At 36.5% G+C, this 17,581-nt stretch overlaps 1 protein-coding gene across 10 annotated transcripts in view; it reads right to left on the bottom strand.

Annotated features, from left to right (window-relative positions):
* YEATS2 (YEATS domain containing 2) overlaps window positions 1-17,581 on the bottom strand; it is a 104,840-nt gene that overhangs the window by 46,200 nt on the left and 41,059 nt on the right. For 7 of the 10 annotated variants that reach the window (XR_009054408.1, XM_057740137.1, XM_057740135.1 and 4 more), the window contains 5 exons: window positions 10,855-10,966; window positions 7,262-7,306; window positions 4,866-5,046; window positions 3,426-3,668; window positions 1,433-1,591 (listed from right to left, as the gene is read on the bottom strand). Coding sequence is in view for 9 of the 10 variants with exons in the window: in XM_057740137.1 (XP_057596120.1) it covers window positions 1,433-1,591; window positions 3,426-3,668; window positions 4,866-5,046; window positions 7,262-7,306; window positions 10,855-10,966 (740 nt within the window). In the remaining variant the exon portion in view is untranslated. The remainder of the gene's footprint in view (window positions 1-1,432; window positions 1,592-3,425; window positions 3,669-4,865; window positions 5,047-7,261; window positions 7,307-10,854; window positions 10,967-17,581) is intronic. The other 3 variants (XM_057740139.1, XM_057740138.1, XM_057740134.1) reach the window with 1 other exon arrangement.

Here is a 17,581-nt window from a genome sequence, read left to right as displayed (position 1 = left end):
GGAATTTTAAAGCCATTTTCCACCACCCTCCTCTTCTCCCCACTATTTATTGTTCATTTCAAAGGGTTGAAAATTCACAACCGTGAGATTATTATAGAAGAAACACTTAAGTATTCATCCTATGAAGCTGACCACTTCACCAACCTAAAAAGGGACAAGAAGCTAGTAAGGCAGTCTAGAAGAATAAGTAAACTAAGTAGACATTATATATCTGTACTTATATAGAAAAAAGATACTGTAACATAATGGTGTTGGTTATTTCACAATGTGCCACAATGCATGCATTGAACTGAATGCTAATTTCTTCGAAGTAGTTTCACTAGAAGGTTACACCTACTCCAAAATGCTGACATTAAACATTTTATACTCCATCAATACAACTACCTTTAGGGTCTGATCAAAATAAGTCACATTATCTAGAGTCAACAGTAAGTCAAGACTAAAAATGGTACTTGGTCACCTCCTCCATTTACCAAACTTGCCTACAGAGACTTTGGCTGATTCCCAGAACTAAACATTCTCAAAGGACATCTACTTGGCATTCCTAAGTGTATTCAAAAGGAAATCTCTGAAAGTAGCATTTTTTAAAGGAGTCCCACAATCACAATCATTGTTAAAGAACATAACTTTTCCAAAACAATAGTTGGAAAGGCCCATCACACATTACTCTGTGTTAAAATCAAATGTTTAAAAAAAAACCACATCAGTCTCATTATAGTCATTTCTCTTATTTCGTTTCTCTTTTCCATATTTCTCTTAATTAGAAGTGAAAGCTACAGGGACGTTTACACAAGGAGCATGTATCTCAACAGTTTAATTGAAGGGAATAAATAAAATGTTAGTGAAAGTACCTCAGAGAAACCTGAAAAGCACTCTGCATTAACATGAGGTTATCACAATACACGGTGAATCCAAAGACTTCTTATTCTTCCTATTAGAGGTTTTTTGTTTTGTTTTGTTTTTAAAGTAACTACAGAGTTCAGTTTCCCTCGCACATGCAAGTTTTATCTTATTCGCTGAAAGGTAAAGATCACCTTTTTATTTCACTGGGGAAAAACATATGGCTCACAAAGTTATTCTTGTTCTAAGCTTAATTTGGAGAAGTTAATAACCACATTGTCCAAAAAGAATGCCTTCTAAATGAGATTAAGATCTACTCTTTTTTTCTTTTATGGCTCGCTTGAGTCTTTAGAAATTAAAAGAAAAGAAAAGAAAAGAAAAAAACTTAAGTAAATTCCTAAAACTATAACTTTTAAAAGTAAATCTTCCCTCAGAGAAACAGCACTGGAATTACTCTCATATATTCCCTCCTCTTGTTCATGGCTGAAGATTTCATCCTCCCATTATTTGGCTACTAAGTCACCAGGATTTCACCTTTAAAAAAGATCAAATCTTGGGGATTGCACAAATATTGTTCAGTTCAAACACACACCTGCAGTAGGAGTGGTGGCTCCAATAACCTGCCCTGGCTTGTCCACGATAACATAAGGATTATTAATAACAGAACTGGCAGTGCCTTGCTTCACATGGACTGGAGTGGAAGTTGGGGTTCGAGGCAATGGCGATGGACTTGGGGTTGATATAGGGGAACCTTTATTAATAAAAAAGAGAAACAAAATAAACTAAACAAAATAGATATATTCAGCCCATTTAAGAGGATGCTAAGGAAGAGGGCAGGGCCACCAGGACAGAGGTGACAAAATGGGAGAAGAGAATAGGACTGTAAGTTTCAGGTACTGAGAGCAGCAGTAGCAGCTGAGGCCAGAGATTAGTGCATTTCACCCTCTACATCCTTATCCGTGGACCAGCAGTAGCAGTAGCAACAGCAGCAGCAGGGAGCCTGTTAGAAACAGATTCTGAGGTCCTACCCCAGACCTACTGAATATAAATCAGTATTTTAACAAGTAGGCACACTAAAGTTCAAAAAACAGTGCTTTACGTAAGTGTGGAACTGCTAAATCCCTAGGTAATAACAACTTGGGCAGGTTGTTATACTGGTTACACTTGATGACACTAAAGTTAGGGAGGAAATTACTAAGTGAACAGCTGGACTTGGGAACCAAGTCTTGACTTGCAGTGAATTTCCAATAGGAAAATACAAAATCCATCCACCCAAACAAAAGTCTCTCCCAATACCATGTCACAGCCACAATCCAGCGATTCGTGTTCCCATAGAATGCTTTCAAAGGTTACCAATACACCATTAAACACCCTCAACTGTTATTGATCAAATCTGTCATCCATGAATGTCTCTAAACGTCAAAACAATGTGTATGTTCAGCCTATTCCACTTCTGAAGCAGCAAGTACCAAAATGCTTCTAATTGGTAAAATTATGGTAAAATTATACATTCTTTACCATTCATCAATCTCACGGACTTGGATCATATTTCTGCTTAGATATTTTTAGCACTGAAGACTCCCCCTGCTCCCTTCATTTAAGTATTATACGGAAGCTTCCCTCTGCCTAGATATTTCTATTGACTCTCTTTCATGTCTCTCCTGAAGTGGCACAGCCAAAACTATAAAGCATATTTCCACTAGAAGTTTACCTAACATAAACATGAAACTGTTGTAAGGTAGTGGACTATTCAACCTCAGTGAAAATGAAGTCTCAGAACTACCTACTGATCATAGAAATGAGTAAATTTCTAGTCTGGGGACTTCCCTGGCAGTCCAGTGGTTAAGACTTCACCTTCCAATGCAGGGGGTGTGGGTTTGATCCCTGGTGGGGGAGCTAAGAACCCACATGCCTCACAGCCAAAAAAACCAAAACATAAAACAGAAGCAATATTTTAACAAATTCAATAAAGACTTTAAAAATGGCCCACATCAAAAAAATCTTTAAAAAAAATTTATCTAGCGTGGTTAGAGAGTATAAAAGATATCTCAATCCCAAACCAACCCCTGAAGCTTAACTACAAACCAAAAAGCCTCTAAATTTCTCTATTACTAGTCACTCTGGTTTTCATATATAATCTCCAAACTTAATTCCTACCTTAGTTTCCACCATACATCCTTGCGAACAATTTACCTGTGCTGATTCTAGATGAAAATTTGACTGCTTTGAATTTCATTTCTTTCCTCATTCAAAAATTGTTTCCATATGAATAACTTTTGCTTTTGTTCTGTGACACTTCTGCTTTGCTAATCAATAGTGATTAGCTTGCTTGTTTTTTTCATTTGTTTGTTTTTTCTGGTTTGTTTTGTTTTGTTTTTCTTGAGCCTCACCAAGGCGCATGCAGGATCTTACTTCCCTGACTAGGATCAAACCCGTGCCTCCCTGAATTGGAAGCATGGAGTCTTAACCACTGAAAAATCCTGCTTAGAAGAACTTAAAAAAAAAAAAAAAAAAAAATCAAAAAAACTTTGGTTTGTCATTCTAACAATTTTTACACACACCAACTTCACATATACCATGTATACCTGAGACAATCTTGCAGCTCATGGTGATAGGCTGGAAGGATTTTCCAGGTGACTCAGGATTAGGAACCTGACTCTGTGGCACAATTTTGCAACTTGATGCTATTGGCTGAAAAGCTGAATTGCCATGAGAACAAAAGGTAACTTTCTGGGATGTTGTCATTTTGGTGGGTGTTCGTTCCAATGAAGATGGCAAAGAATAAAACGTAGGGTGTCTCTCAGCTTCAGTGCTGGCAGGGAATCCTTCTTGAAATGAAACAGGCAAATAAGTCATCAATCACTTTGAAATTATCAGTTCAACAACCATTTAAGCCATTTACAGACATATATATACTACCAACTGTAAAATAGATAGCCAGTGGGAAGTTGTTGTATAACAAAGGGAGTTCAACTCGAGGATGGAAGATGCCTTAGAGGACTGGGACGGGGAGGGTGGGGGGAAGTCGAGGGAGGGAGGGGGGGAGTCGAGGGAGGGAGGGAATACGGGGATATGTGTATAAAAACAGATGATTGAACTTGGTGTACCCCACCCCAAAAAATAATAAATAAATAAATTTTAAATAAATAAATAAATATAGTTGACTGGTATTTAATACTGCTTTATGTATTTTGGGATGAAATGTAGATATCACACCTAGAATCATGTTTCATTAAAATGTTTCTTTCAAAAAATCAGAGAACATATTAACTAACAGTATATAACAAATAAAATTTACACAAGTTCATTCTGTTCTCCCACTTTTCATATATGAATTGAAAAACTGCTTAAAGAGGAAACACTCAAAAGAAAGCACTCGCTTAATCTAATGATGTCCTATTTTATTAAATGCCCATAAAAAAAGACTGCAACTGAAATTTAAGGGGAAGATTTTTATAAAAGAACTAAAATATTAACATCACATTAAAATGTAGGCTTACAGATTAAACTAACACCATTTAGAAATAATTTCATATCATATTTGTATGTTATAGAAGTGAACACTTAAATACTTAACTATACACTTACTTATTAAACGAAAAGATGCTGTAGTCAAAATACATGTTGATAATAAATCTTAGACTGTATTTTAATAAGATTAGATACTTAATATTCAAGCTTCTTGTTCATACAATTAGGGTGTCCAAACAAGAAAGTCTTCCTATACTTATTAGAGGAAACCATCATATTCATCAAATAATAAAAATTGAATGCTTTTCAGTGAGTCTTGTGTTCTATAAAATGTCGATAAAACAATGAAAAAAATTTTCTGAGAAGAGTAAGGACTTGGCTATTTTCATAATAGGTCTACGAAGAATAGCAGCATGCCTACTTATAGAAAATTTATTTTCCATACACTCTTAAGTCGCTGAAGAAAGCAGTTCAACATCAAGTGAGGGAAAGGAACACCCCATAATAACAGCTCCATAAAGATAAAATGCACTTCCATACAAGAAAAAATATACCTTTCTCCGCAGAGGTATCAGGTACTGGCTCATGTGACTGCTTTATCGGTGAGGACGCTTTCACAGGGGCTGGAATGGTCAAAGGCAAGGATGGAGGGGCATCCGAGATGTCTGACTCGGAGGACGGAGGATAAACGGAGTCTTCTCCAAGAGAATGCCGATGGAGCTCAACATCCACTACCTACACAATCGGGCAACAATTGGGTTCATGAATCCATCATCAATGTCACAGAAAACCCCAAACCTGCCTCTGAACATGGTGCTCTAAGAGATGTGGCAAATGATTCCTATTCATACTTCAAAGGCAATTTCAATCTCAATAACTAAAGGATTTATCCCAGAATATAACTGAACCTGGCTTAATAGATAACTCAATGAAACCAATCATAAAATTGGGGACTTTCCATTTAGTGTTTCTGCACCTTAGATCAGAAGGTTCTCTTTCCCCCAGTCTTTGCATAACTGCCTCTTTCTCACCATTAGGTATTAATCAAAAGTCACCTTCTCAGAGAGGCCTTCCCTAAGCAACCCAGCTAAAGCAATCCCCTTGTCTCCCAGCTCCTCTCTTCTTTATAGCACTTATCTGTAAGTGAAATCATGTTATTTGCTTTTATGTTTACTATATACTGTCTCCCCACTCTCAACACAACCAAGAGTAGCAGCTACTGTCATTTGTTCATTTTTGTATCCTCAGTGCCTAGCATATAGTACATGTTCAATAAATATCTTCCGACATAACACAGCATATTTCCCTAAAGAGAGTAAGGTTTAACTTAGCTAATTCTAATCATAATAGCTACTGTTGATATATCATGAATGCCAAAAAAGGATGGGGAGGATGAGGTGGGAAAACAAAGTTGAAGGTCTCATACTTTGATTTCAAAATTTATTATTACAAAACTATAGTAATCAAAACAGTACAGTACTGGCATAAAGACAGACATATAGACCATTAGAATAGAATACACTCTCACATATATGGTCCAATTATTTTTGACAAGGGTGCCAAGACCACTGACTGGGAAAAGGACAGTCTTTTCAACAAATAGTGCTGGGAAAATTTGAGATCCACATAACATCAGAATGAAGGTGGAGGATTACTTTATGCCATATACAAAAATCAACTCAGAACGGATCAAAGACCTAAACATAACACCTAAAACCATAAAACTCTTAGATGAAAATACAGGGGCAAAGTGTCATAACACTGAATTTGGCAATGAATTCTTAAATATGATACAAAACGTACAGATAAAAGAAAAAACAGATAAATTAGACTATATCAAAATTTTAAACTTCTGTGCATCAAAGGACACAATGAGTGAAAAGGCAATCCACAGAATGGGAGAAAATATCTGCAAATCATATATCTGATAAGAGATTAATATCGAGAATATAGAGAAACCTCCTAAAAAATCAGCTATTAAAAAACCAAACAAACCAATTCAAAAACGGACAAAGGATTTGAATTCACATTTCTCCAAAGAAGATATATAAATGGTCAATAAACACATGAAAAGATGCTCAACATCAATAATCACTACGGAAATGCATACCAAAACTACAGTGAAATGCCACCTCACATGTACTGGATAGTATCAAAAAACAGAAAACAACAACTGCAGGCAAAGATGTAGAGAAATTGAAACCCTTATGCACTGTTGGTGGGAATGTAAAATGGTGCAGCTGCTATGGTAAACAGTGTGGTGGTTTCTCAAAAAATTAAATTTAGAATTACTGTATGATCCAGCAATTTCACCTCTGGGTACACACCCAAAAGTACTGAACACAGGGACTCAAACAGAGAGACCCACATTCTTAGCAGCATTATTCACAACAGCCAAAGGATGGAAGCAACTCAAGTGCTCACTGGCAGATAAATGGTTGAACAAAATGCGATGTATACACACAACGGAATATAACTCAGCCTTTAAAAAGGAAGGAAATTCTGACTTATGCTATGACATGGACGAACCTTGAGAACATTATGCTAAGTGAACTACGCCAGTCACACAAAAAAAGAACACTGTATGATTACACTTATATGATACCTAGAGTAGTCAAACTCATAGAGACAGAAAGCAGAAAAGTGGTTGCTAGGGGATGCGGGAAGAAGCTGAGTTATTATAAATGGGTAGTTTCAGTTTTCCAAGATAAAAAGAGTTCTCTGGAGATGGTAGTGACAGCTGCACAAAAATGTGAATGTATTTAATATACTTTAAAATGATTAAAGTGGTAAATTTTATGTGTATTTTATCACAATTTTTAAAAAAATTAAAAAAGCAAGGGAGAGAAACTTGCTTTAAAATTTAGCATTCATTTTTTTTCCTAATTAAAAATGAAGATCAATTTTCATTCTACTTGTTCACAAGTAATACTGTAGGAAAATAACCTACCGTCTCTGCTCCAAGAGTCTGCAAGCCAGTGTAAGTTCTGTCCAGCTATTGAAAGATAGAAGTGAGAGTATTAAGTTTCACTATGCTTACTTATAAAGCTTAGGATACAACCTTATCTAAAACCCCTTTCACTATAAGTCTTCATATCATAGGATTTGCTTTTTCATAACATATCAATTCATCACATCAATAAAAACCCTCAATTTTCTGAGAGAAAAACTGAGTAAAATAAATAAAAACCACAGACGTATATGTAGTTATAAAGACAGGTTATAAAAATATACATGCAGTGTGATGACACATTTATATACTTAGGGTATATTTCCTAAGCACTTCTAAAAAAATGAATGAAAGTTTAGGCAATATAAGCAATACGAATAACTACCAGTATATTAGTTTCATGGATGATTTATTTTAGAGGAGATAAAAAGGGTATAAATTTAGGAAATGTTAATAATATAAACAAATATTAATAATATAAACAAAAAATAATATAAACAAAATATAAACAAACAAAAAATAATAATATAAATGTTAACAATATAAACAATTATAAATAATAATTTACAATTACATACAGAGGCTAGGTTCTTATTCTTGTACTTTGAAATTAAATTAAAATTTAAAAAGGGGGTTTGTGGCAGCTTACCATATAAATCTTATACAGTAAGATCAATAGGTAAAAATGATGGGGAAAAGAGGGGAGGGGAGGGAAGGGAAGGGAGGTGAGGGAAGATGGGGGAAAAATATGAACCCAGGGATAGGTTAGTAAACAGAAAATTCTAAAGGCTTGAAAGAGGTAGATCTCAAGTCTGGCTGAGTTCCTTAGCAGACAACACAAAGAAGAAAACTCAGTCATGAGATCTAGTGTTCATAATAGAAAAGACAACACAGGGTAGATTTACAGTAGCCCCATGTAAGAGACCTGCAGTTTAAACACTTAAACCTTCACCAACAGTATGACTGTTAAAAAGATATGGGGAATTTTAAGGCTACATCCATTCTTCATATTCTCCAGAGCATAGAGATAACAGTCTCTCTGTAACCTGCACTGGCCTATGTTTTATTCTTGGGACCACATTTTGAGAGAGACATTGATAAAACAGAACTACTACCAAAATGGCAGGAGGAACTGGAAAGCATAGCATACAAGAAACGTTACAAGAAGAGGTTTTGGATGGAGAATATTTAAGGAAAGACACGAAAGCTATCACTAAACGTTTTTAGAGTTCTTATAAAACAAAACAAAGTCCTGTTCTGTGCTGTTCCAAAAATCTAACTAGGATAAATGATATCAAGGTTCGGGGAGGTGGGGAGGAGAGCAGTTTTAGGTAAATTTATGAAAGAAGCTGCCAAAAGTCTATTTACTAAATGGATAAATGGGTTGTTTTGGGAATTACTGTGCTATGATGATGGCTGAGGAGACGTTAGATGACTACCTGTCAGGGATGCAGGATATGGGGATTTCATCCCAGAAACTTTAAATTTTACAGAACTTGTAACACTTAGAGTATTTAGTATATAATTATTACAGTATAAAATATAAATTGTTATGTACTACAGAATTTCAGAATACAGAGGGATTGCTATGGACTTACCAGCCAGGAAAAGCTACATAGGAACTTGAAGAATGGAAAGAATTCACACAGGCATTCGAGGAGGGAAGAGCATAAAATAAGACATAAGAGAAGGCCTAAGGCATTTCTGAGACAGGAACAGATTGACCTGGCTAGAGTAGGATGTTCACGCAGGGGATTAATGTGAGATAATTTAGGGGAAGTATGTCAAGTCAAAATGTGAAAAGCCTCGAATAGTAGGCAGGGGAGTCTGAACTTGAATAACAGGAATTCAATGAAAACTTCTCAGAGAGGAATAGCATAATGGGTCTCCTCTTTTAGTAAGACGAATCTGACGGTGGTGTACAGAATAGACTGAGAGGAAAGGAGATAGACTGGAATTAAAGAAGCTAATCAGGAGACAGAGTAGAATGATAGCCTCGTAAGAGTGGGAAGGGCGAAGGGTAGTCTATAAGAAAAATTATTAAGAAAGAGTAATGGTCTGCAAGTGAACAAATATTTAGAACACAGAGGGAAGAATCAAAATGGTTCTGAGAGTTAACGAAGAAATAGCAGGAAAAATGATACTCCAGTATAAATAAAGGCCAGCTGTCACAACAGAGGTGCTTAAGTTCTCAAGGCCAATCAACACATAATAAATAGTAAAATTAAGGAAAATCTGCTAAGAAATACTTTAAATACTGCCATTTTAAAACTGTTTCAATCGTTCACCAGGAACTCTAAGTGATAAGGACAGTACAGTATGTATAAAAACCATGTAAACAATTCCCTTTATTTTAGGCCTTAGGGCTGGGCCCGTGCAATATTATGTGCAGTGCTTAAAATACGTTAAGAGGAAAGCAAGACTATTTTAAACCTTCTTCTAAGTAAATGGGAACATATCCTGCCCCCCTCTGAACAAAGTGGCTATATGATCTTTATTTGGTTTCAGTGCTTCTCTGAGGTTATAAGGCAATCTTGTTTCACAGTAATTTCCAGAAAATAACTTAAACACGAAGTAGTGCTGTTTGACAACAATGGAGGACAAATCTTAGGTGGCTTTAAGGTTGAAAAAGGTACATTTGTAGAACAAAGGGAACAAAAAAGGAATTCTGAAAATGTATTCGGATTCATTTGGGAGCAATTAATGGAAATAATGTGGTAAACCACAAAGTCAGGGCACTTTGGGATATTAGGATTATATCTTACAGAGAGAAAATGTACATGAGACTACACAGGGAGGGACATGGGGAACTTTAAAAAAAAAAAAAGGTCTGTCTTTCAACCACAAACGTTAAATGTTTATTATATAAAATTGGAAAAGAATAAAACCACGCGCACACACACACAGAAAGGGCAGAAGAAATTGCCCACAATGTCATTATTTCAATTACTCCAACTTTTTAGTATATTTCTTTTGTGTTTTTTCTACCTATTTAAAATCGTGGTTGACCTCCTAGTATACATATAGTTTTATACTCTATGCTTTTCAATTACTATAGTGGTAGTTTTTCTCTTGTATAGAAAACACTTTGTAACATAAAATTTATAATGGTTATAATAAACCATGTAGATATATCAGTTTAGGATTTCAAAAGTATTACAACCTTGCACAGTACTTTATATATTCTAAAATATGTTCACTTCTAATTTATCCTTAGGAGATAGACAAGGCTTATTATTTGCACATCTTTTTACAGAAAATTTAAATGTAAAAAGTAAACTATAGATTAAAAAGAAAAACACTTCATTTACTTATTAGACCCAGGTAACACAGTAACAGCTCTGATCAGAGACTCAAGTCTTCTGATTATCTGACCAGTTAACCTTTTTAAAGAACATACATTCTGTGGTAAAGTGACCCTTTCCCCACCCTTCAGAGGACAAGTGTTGTAGCAGTAAGCAAAATACACTCAAAAAGATTTATCCTTCTTCCACCATTCAATAGTCACTTCTCTCAGAAGGCCTAACCTACCGCTTCAAGTGGAGATGAAAAGAGATACTTCATTTCTGAGGAGCAATGTTTTGTTACAGTACCTTCAGATTATGTATGATATCTATCCGCTTGTTCTGGCTGTCCTTAAAGTGAACTTGAACTCTGACAGGAAACTCACCCCAGCCTCTTCTGGTCAAGTGAAAAGGAGGCTCTCTAGGGAAAAGCAGATACTAATATATTAGTCCATGTTCACTTTCTCATTCTAGAAAGGAAAGTTTTCCCACATGGATAAGTTAGAACTTCACACGCTTCTGAAAATATTTAGATTTCTTCATCTGATGCTAAATCAATATGTTGAATTTTGCTAAAATGCTAAACTATAAAAGAAAAAATTCAACTCAAATCTACATTAAACTTTCAACTACTGAATACTTAGAGCTAAGACACTTATACCATATAACCCAATGTCATTATTTTCACAGACAAGGAACCAAGGTGATCTGATGGAAGTCGAAGTAGTAAAGCCAGAAGCCTTAATTGCTACTTGACAGACAGGCTGTGAGGTACGTTCCCTACTCCCAGATACTCATTTATTCCTCCACTACGGCAAAAACAAAATAAATCATGAATGCTCAATCTGAAAGTGACAATTTATTTCAAACTATCTACTAAAAGACAATAAATTGTTTATAACTTTATATAATTTTAGTGAATAAAGAGAAATATGTGTGAATGCTAACAGGACTAAAGATTTTCAGTCAAAATGTCATTTGTGAAGGGAATAAAAAGGAAGATTGATGAGAAAAAGACTGGCATGCTGTTGATAACTGGTGTTGGGTATATGAGGATTCAATATACTCTACTTTGTATGTCTGGAATCTTCCATAATAAAAAGTTTAAAAGTTTAATTGAGACCTTCATGCACTGAAGAATAATATGGTTTAAGTTAATGGGGGAAAGAGAAAATGCTTTAAAATGAAAATGTTCATTATGAATCACTTACTGGCTTGGAATTATTGTAATGAGAGAGGATGCCAAGACTGCAGGGAAAAAGGAACTTTCAGGGGGATGTACTTTTGGAAAACTAAGGAGAGACATGAATTCAGTAAGAGCAGAGTCCAAGAATACAACCTGGGAGGAGTCTAGAAACAGAAAGGAATTATCAGGCAGAAAGCCAGAGGCCACCAGGAAAGCCCAAGGCAGGAAAAAATCCCTGAGTATGAGAGCAGCCCAGAAAGTAGAGAAAGCAACAGCTGTATCATAAACTAGAGAGAAAAGAAAGCAAAGAAGCAGAGTGCCATCGATGGAAGAAACCAGTTGAGTTGGTAAGAGAAGTAGCCGTGATATCAGTGTAGGTTCAGACAGAAATAAAGACAGGCTTGAGGTCAAATAAGAAGGCTGATTTAAGATAGCAGCTTGAAAAGGAATCCAAAGCCAGATACAGCGGGGCCTAAAGACATGGTGGACTTAAGAATAATAATTAAAGGAAATTCTATTGATGACAAATGTAGTCATTTAAATTCCAGTAAAGCTAAGCGGATGGCCTAAATTCATTTTGCAATATTTGTCAATCACACTATTTGTATGCTAAATTTCTCTTACCAAGGATACTGTACATCAGCTGTACTCCTCAATTTATGTACATAGGCTAAACTCTAGTGAATGGACAGGAGGCACTGCTGTCAGGGAAGGCAGAAGACAGACAAACCAGGAAAAAGGAATAATGCTTTAACAGGAAATTCCTCCCTAAACATATTCTTGGAAGCAAAAAAGGAATCCAAGACCTACCCACAGATGAGACATAAGCTACAGAAATGTTATACTTCAAAAGGTGTATGTATTTCACACAAAAAGGGACTGCTTCCCCTTAAAGAGACTTCTGTATTTCTAGATTCCCCATAGAGGGTGAAATGTATCAATAACCAAGAAGAAAAACCCACGAAACACTGGGCTTTAAAAATGGCTTTCCTAAAAATACGGAATGAAGCGTAACTCGTTGCCCAACTAATGAATCTGAATGGCCAACCAGTCTTTCAGAATCACTTCTAGTGACCCAGAATTCACTACTTAATGACACTCCCTGTTACATTTCTGAAGAATTCTGTTATAAAAATATGTCATCTTTCTCCGGCACGTTAGTTCTAGGATGCCTTCTGCAATCACAAATTCTGCCTCCACGTGACCTTCAGAAAGACTAAAGCATTCCACTAAGTTTTCTCTTCAGAGTAAACACGTTCTGTTCCTTATCACCGCGGCAGCAGCAAGCACTTGTATTCTTTACTACGATCCCTCCACTGCTCTAAGCCCTTTATATCTATTAGTCTATCTAATCTTTACAACCACAACATGAAATATCCCCTCTGAAACACAGTGAGGTTGAATAACTAGCTCAAGGTCACACAGCAAGTAAGCGGTGGATCTGAGATTTAAACTCAAGGAACAGGCTCCAGGGCCCATGCTTATTTTTTTTAATGATACAACAGTTCTGAAGAGGCTCACTAGGATGTTCTCTTGGGGGCCTAGCCCACTGTAGTCTCTCACGTACCAAGGGCACGGATATTCTATTAACACAGGAACCATGTGTTCTTCATCTTTGCAATCCCTGTATCAAGTCCTGAGCCTAGCATACATTTAGTGACGGTCTTGTGTCTAAAAACAAAGTTTACAGTCAGGGCTTTTAAGAAGGTGGCTAAGGATGGCCATGGCAACTGAACCAAATGGAAAACAGATGGTCAACAGGAACAGAATCTACCCACACTCCTCATCAGGTAATGTGCTCTGAGGAGGTCCACAGTGCATGAGGAACACACGTGTGCTTTGGTCCAGAGGTAAGATTATCCCCAAGTTTCAAGGCAGCTGAAAAGATCTCGCCTACTCATCACGTTACTTTAGATACTTGACACATGAAACATCTTAAAAGCCTTGCAAAGAACACAGAGTTATAATTAAATCTAGGACACAGTTAATGTTCTGTCCTACTTCATATTGGTTGCTACATACTTGAAGTTTAAAGTTCAGTTCTAAGAAGAATATTTTAAGAATATAGACAAACTATATTTGAGTGTGTCAGAGAACATAAAATGGATGGCAGAGGAACACAAAACAAAGTCATGTGAATTACAACTGAAACAAATGTGGGTATTTGGCTTGGAGGAGAATGGAAGAGACCTAATGGTTGCTTTCAAAATATCTGAATAACAGCTACATGGATAAGGGATTATAATGGCTCTGTGTGGTGTCACGAAGTACGTGGGAGTGTACTGTCCAGAAGTTAAAGGAAGCTAGGTCTCTGCTTAATATAATTAAAAACTTCCAAACAAACACAGCCACCTACAAATGGAATGACCCACATCATGAATTCAATAATTCATTCAACATGAAATGAGCATTTAGTACACACTGGACAACATGCTAGACCAGAGAGACATAAAAACAATTAAGAAAAGATCCCAAACAGCAAGCAATTCTGAATCTAGTAAGGGAGACATACATGTAAATTAATAAGTGTAATAATAAACTTATATACATTACTTGCTATAAAAACACAGAGGTGTGGGATTTCCCTGGTGGTGCAGTGGTTAAGAATCCACCTGCCAATGCAGGGGACATGGGTTCGAGCCCTGGACCAGGAAGATCCCACATGCCATGGAGCAACGAAGCCTGTGCCACAACTACTGACCCCGCGCTCTTGAGCCTGCAAGCCGCAACTACTAAAGCCCGAGTGCCTAGAGGCCACGCTCCGCAAGAGAAGCCGCCGCAATGAGAAGCCCACGCACCACAAGGAAGAGTAGCCCCGGCTCACCACAACTAGAGAAAGCCTGAGCACAGCAACGAAGACCCAATGCAGCCAAACACAAACAAACATACAAAACAATAAAAAACACAGAGGTGTGGTTGATCATTAAATTATTTCTCCAGGAGTTTTAAACACCAGAAGCACACAAGCAAGAATCTCTTCTAAAATACTATTTAAAAATCATAACCTTGCAGTTAATAAAGTACAGGAAAGTATGTTCTTGGGAAAGGTATGTGGTATGGTGTGATTTACAAGCTGTGAAAAACTGGTCAGATACACCACCATAGCCAACTATGCAATACTGCCAGAATGGTATGGACCAGACAGAAAATAACTATCAGAGGCTATTTCAATGATAAGAAACCTCATAAATTTCACAAAACAAAGTACATTTACTACTAACAGAAGATACTCCAGTTATATAAAATGAAAGAGAAATCTGAAGAGCAGCTATGGTATATCTTTTCCTTGGATTTCCTCAAACTGTTACAATACAACCTGAAAAGTGTGATTTGCCACCTCTACCTGCAGATTAGTAAAGATTTCTTAGTAAATACAATTTCATATATTACTGCATGATACTTTTCTACAACTTAAAGGCAATCAGTATGTTTCACAAATTCCAATTCCTGGGATGAAAACTGAGAAATAAAATAGGCATTGACTTGCATCATTAAGTATTACGGTTTTATGTAATGAGTTTTTAATCCCATTTTTGGTAAATCAGATGTTTATCATCAATAAAAAATATGATTAATACATTTTAACTGAGTCACATGCTTTATATAATAAATAAAATGTTTTCCTAAGACAGTGTTGTTATTGTTGTTTTACTATATAAGGGAATTTCTTGCTGGTCTGGACATTAAAACATATATTCTTTATTATTTATATTTCTAAAGACAAAGTACTTTTTAAACTCATCTACTATTTCTCACCAACTCACTAAAATATCTGTATTAAAACACTGGGCTAATTTTAATTTGGAGTCAGGATGTCTAAACTCAGAAAATACTGTTACTCTGTAAGCTACCTTAAACCACAAAATACTGTTAGGATCTGAAGAACTCAAGTAAACAATCATTTACTGTATTTTAATTCCTGTAAGAAAGGAGAGCAGAGAAGGATTTATTGAGAAAGTAACCTCTGAGTTGTCTTGAAGGATAAATGGCAGACCTTAAGAAAGACAGCCACACTGCGTGTGTGTGCGTGTACATATGCATAGTGCATGTGTGCAAGTGAAAAGACAGACAATAGGAAGATGGTATTCCTAGTAAAGAAAACAAGTCTAGGTCACCAGCAGAATTCTAGGTGAGGCTAGACGAGCTATATTGTGCATTTCTGAAAGGTTTCATGAATCAGGTATAGACTGAAACAAAATCACAGACAAGGTCTTTTAACACTGATGTTTGAGAGCCTAAGAATGTAATTGCTCCTTTATCAAACTCTAACATTAGAATAAAACAGAGTATCAACACTTTTCTGAGGTTCTATCCAATGAAATATATCAAGAAAATAAAGGAAGTTTTATAAACAGTAAAAGAAAAAAATCTTGTTTGCACTGGAAAACTCCTACATTGATTGATTCTCCTGGGTAGACAGGATAGAAAGATTCAATGTCATAAAAAGTGTGAAAATTAATCATTAACTCAATGCAATTTCAACCCATAACTTGACACTTAGATTCTAAAGTAATCTGGAACAACATATATACTCAAGAAAGACGAAGAAAAAAACTGTAGAATAATAATAAGTGGTGGGGACTTCCCTGGCGGTGCAGTGGTTAAGAATCCACCTGCCAGTGCAGGGGACAAGGGTTCGCTCCCTGGGCCGGGAAGATCCCACATGCCATGGAGCAACTAAGCCCGTGTGCCACAACTATTGAGCCTGTGTGCCACAATTACTGAAGCCCGTGCACCTACAGTCCACAACAAGCAAAGCCACTGCAATGAGAAGCCCACGCACCACAAGGAAGAGTAGCCCCCACTCACCACAACTAGAGAAAGCCCACATGCAGCAACAAAGACCCAACACAGCCAATAAATAAATAAATTTATTAAAAATAATAATAATAATAATCAGGGGAACATACTCTACCTGATATCAGAATAATGCTATGAGGCAGAACAATTAAAATAGTATAATCCTGGTACAGGAATCAAAATTATCAACAGAATCTAGCATCAGATCCATGTTTATGTGAGAATTTAGTGTGTATTAAATGTAGAGAAAGGTCAGATCAGCTGATAATTGATATATGCATAACTACCCATATGAAGAATATAAATGATCTGTACCAGCCACATAAAATCTCATTTCCAAGTATTCGACTTTTTGACTAACAACTCTTATCTTTCCAGCTCCATTCCTAATCTAAGTCTTTAGTCTCTGACCCCGCCCCAGAGACTTCCATTTCTTGCTCACACCAGTTTTCACTACCCGTCACTGCTCTTACATAACTTCCTTCTCTCCCTACTCAGCTTAGATTCTATGGTATATCACTACCATAACCTTATTATTAAAGTGAAGAAATCAATGAAGTGGGAGACCAGGGTTTTGGATGAATTGTATATCTGCATGTCAGAGTCCTTAAGAATGATGGCAAGAGTACTGATAGAGAGAAAGTCAGTACACTAGGTGCTAAAACTGTTTTTTAAAGAGAGGAATGACTGGGAAGTCAGGAGATGCCTGTAGCGAGGAGCAGCAGATCTTACAAAGCTTCAAAGGAGCTGAGATTTTTAGAGAGAAGAAGGGAAAAGGTGGTCCGTAAGCCACAAATACGAGTAAGAAAGACATGCACCCCACCCCTAGACTCAATGGTACATGGTGTGTGAGGCAAAAAAACAGCTGCCACTTGAAAGATTTCTTGGGAGAAGTGGTGTTCTCGGGAGACAGCCATGTTTTACTCAGGAGTCAGGAGTGGAGGGAATGTTCTGAAGAAAGCTGAGGATACAGGAGATTTCACTGATAATGAATCACAACACTTCTACAATACATTCACATAATGAATATATATGTGATATGGAACAGCA

Source organism: Hippopotamus amphibius, chromosome 6 (genome assembly GCF_030028045.1).
Source record: "Hippopotamus amphibius kiboko isolate mHipAmp2 chromosome 6, mHipAmp2.hap2, whole genome shotgun sequence".
Classification (NCBI taxonomy): Eukaryota; Metazoa; Chordata; class Mammalia; order Artiodactyla; family Hippopotamidae; genus Hippopotamus; species Hippopotamus amphibius.
This window is presented reverse-complemented; position numbering and strand designations above follow the sequence as displayed.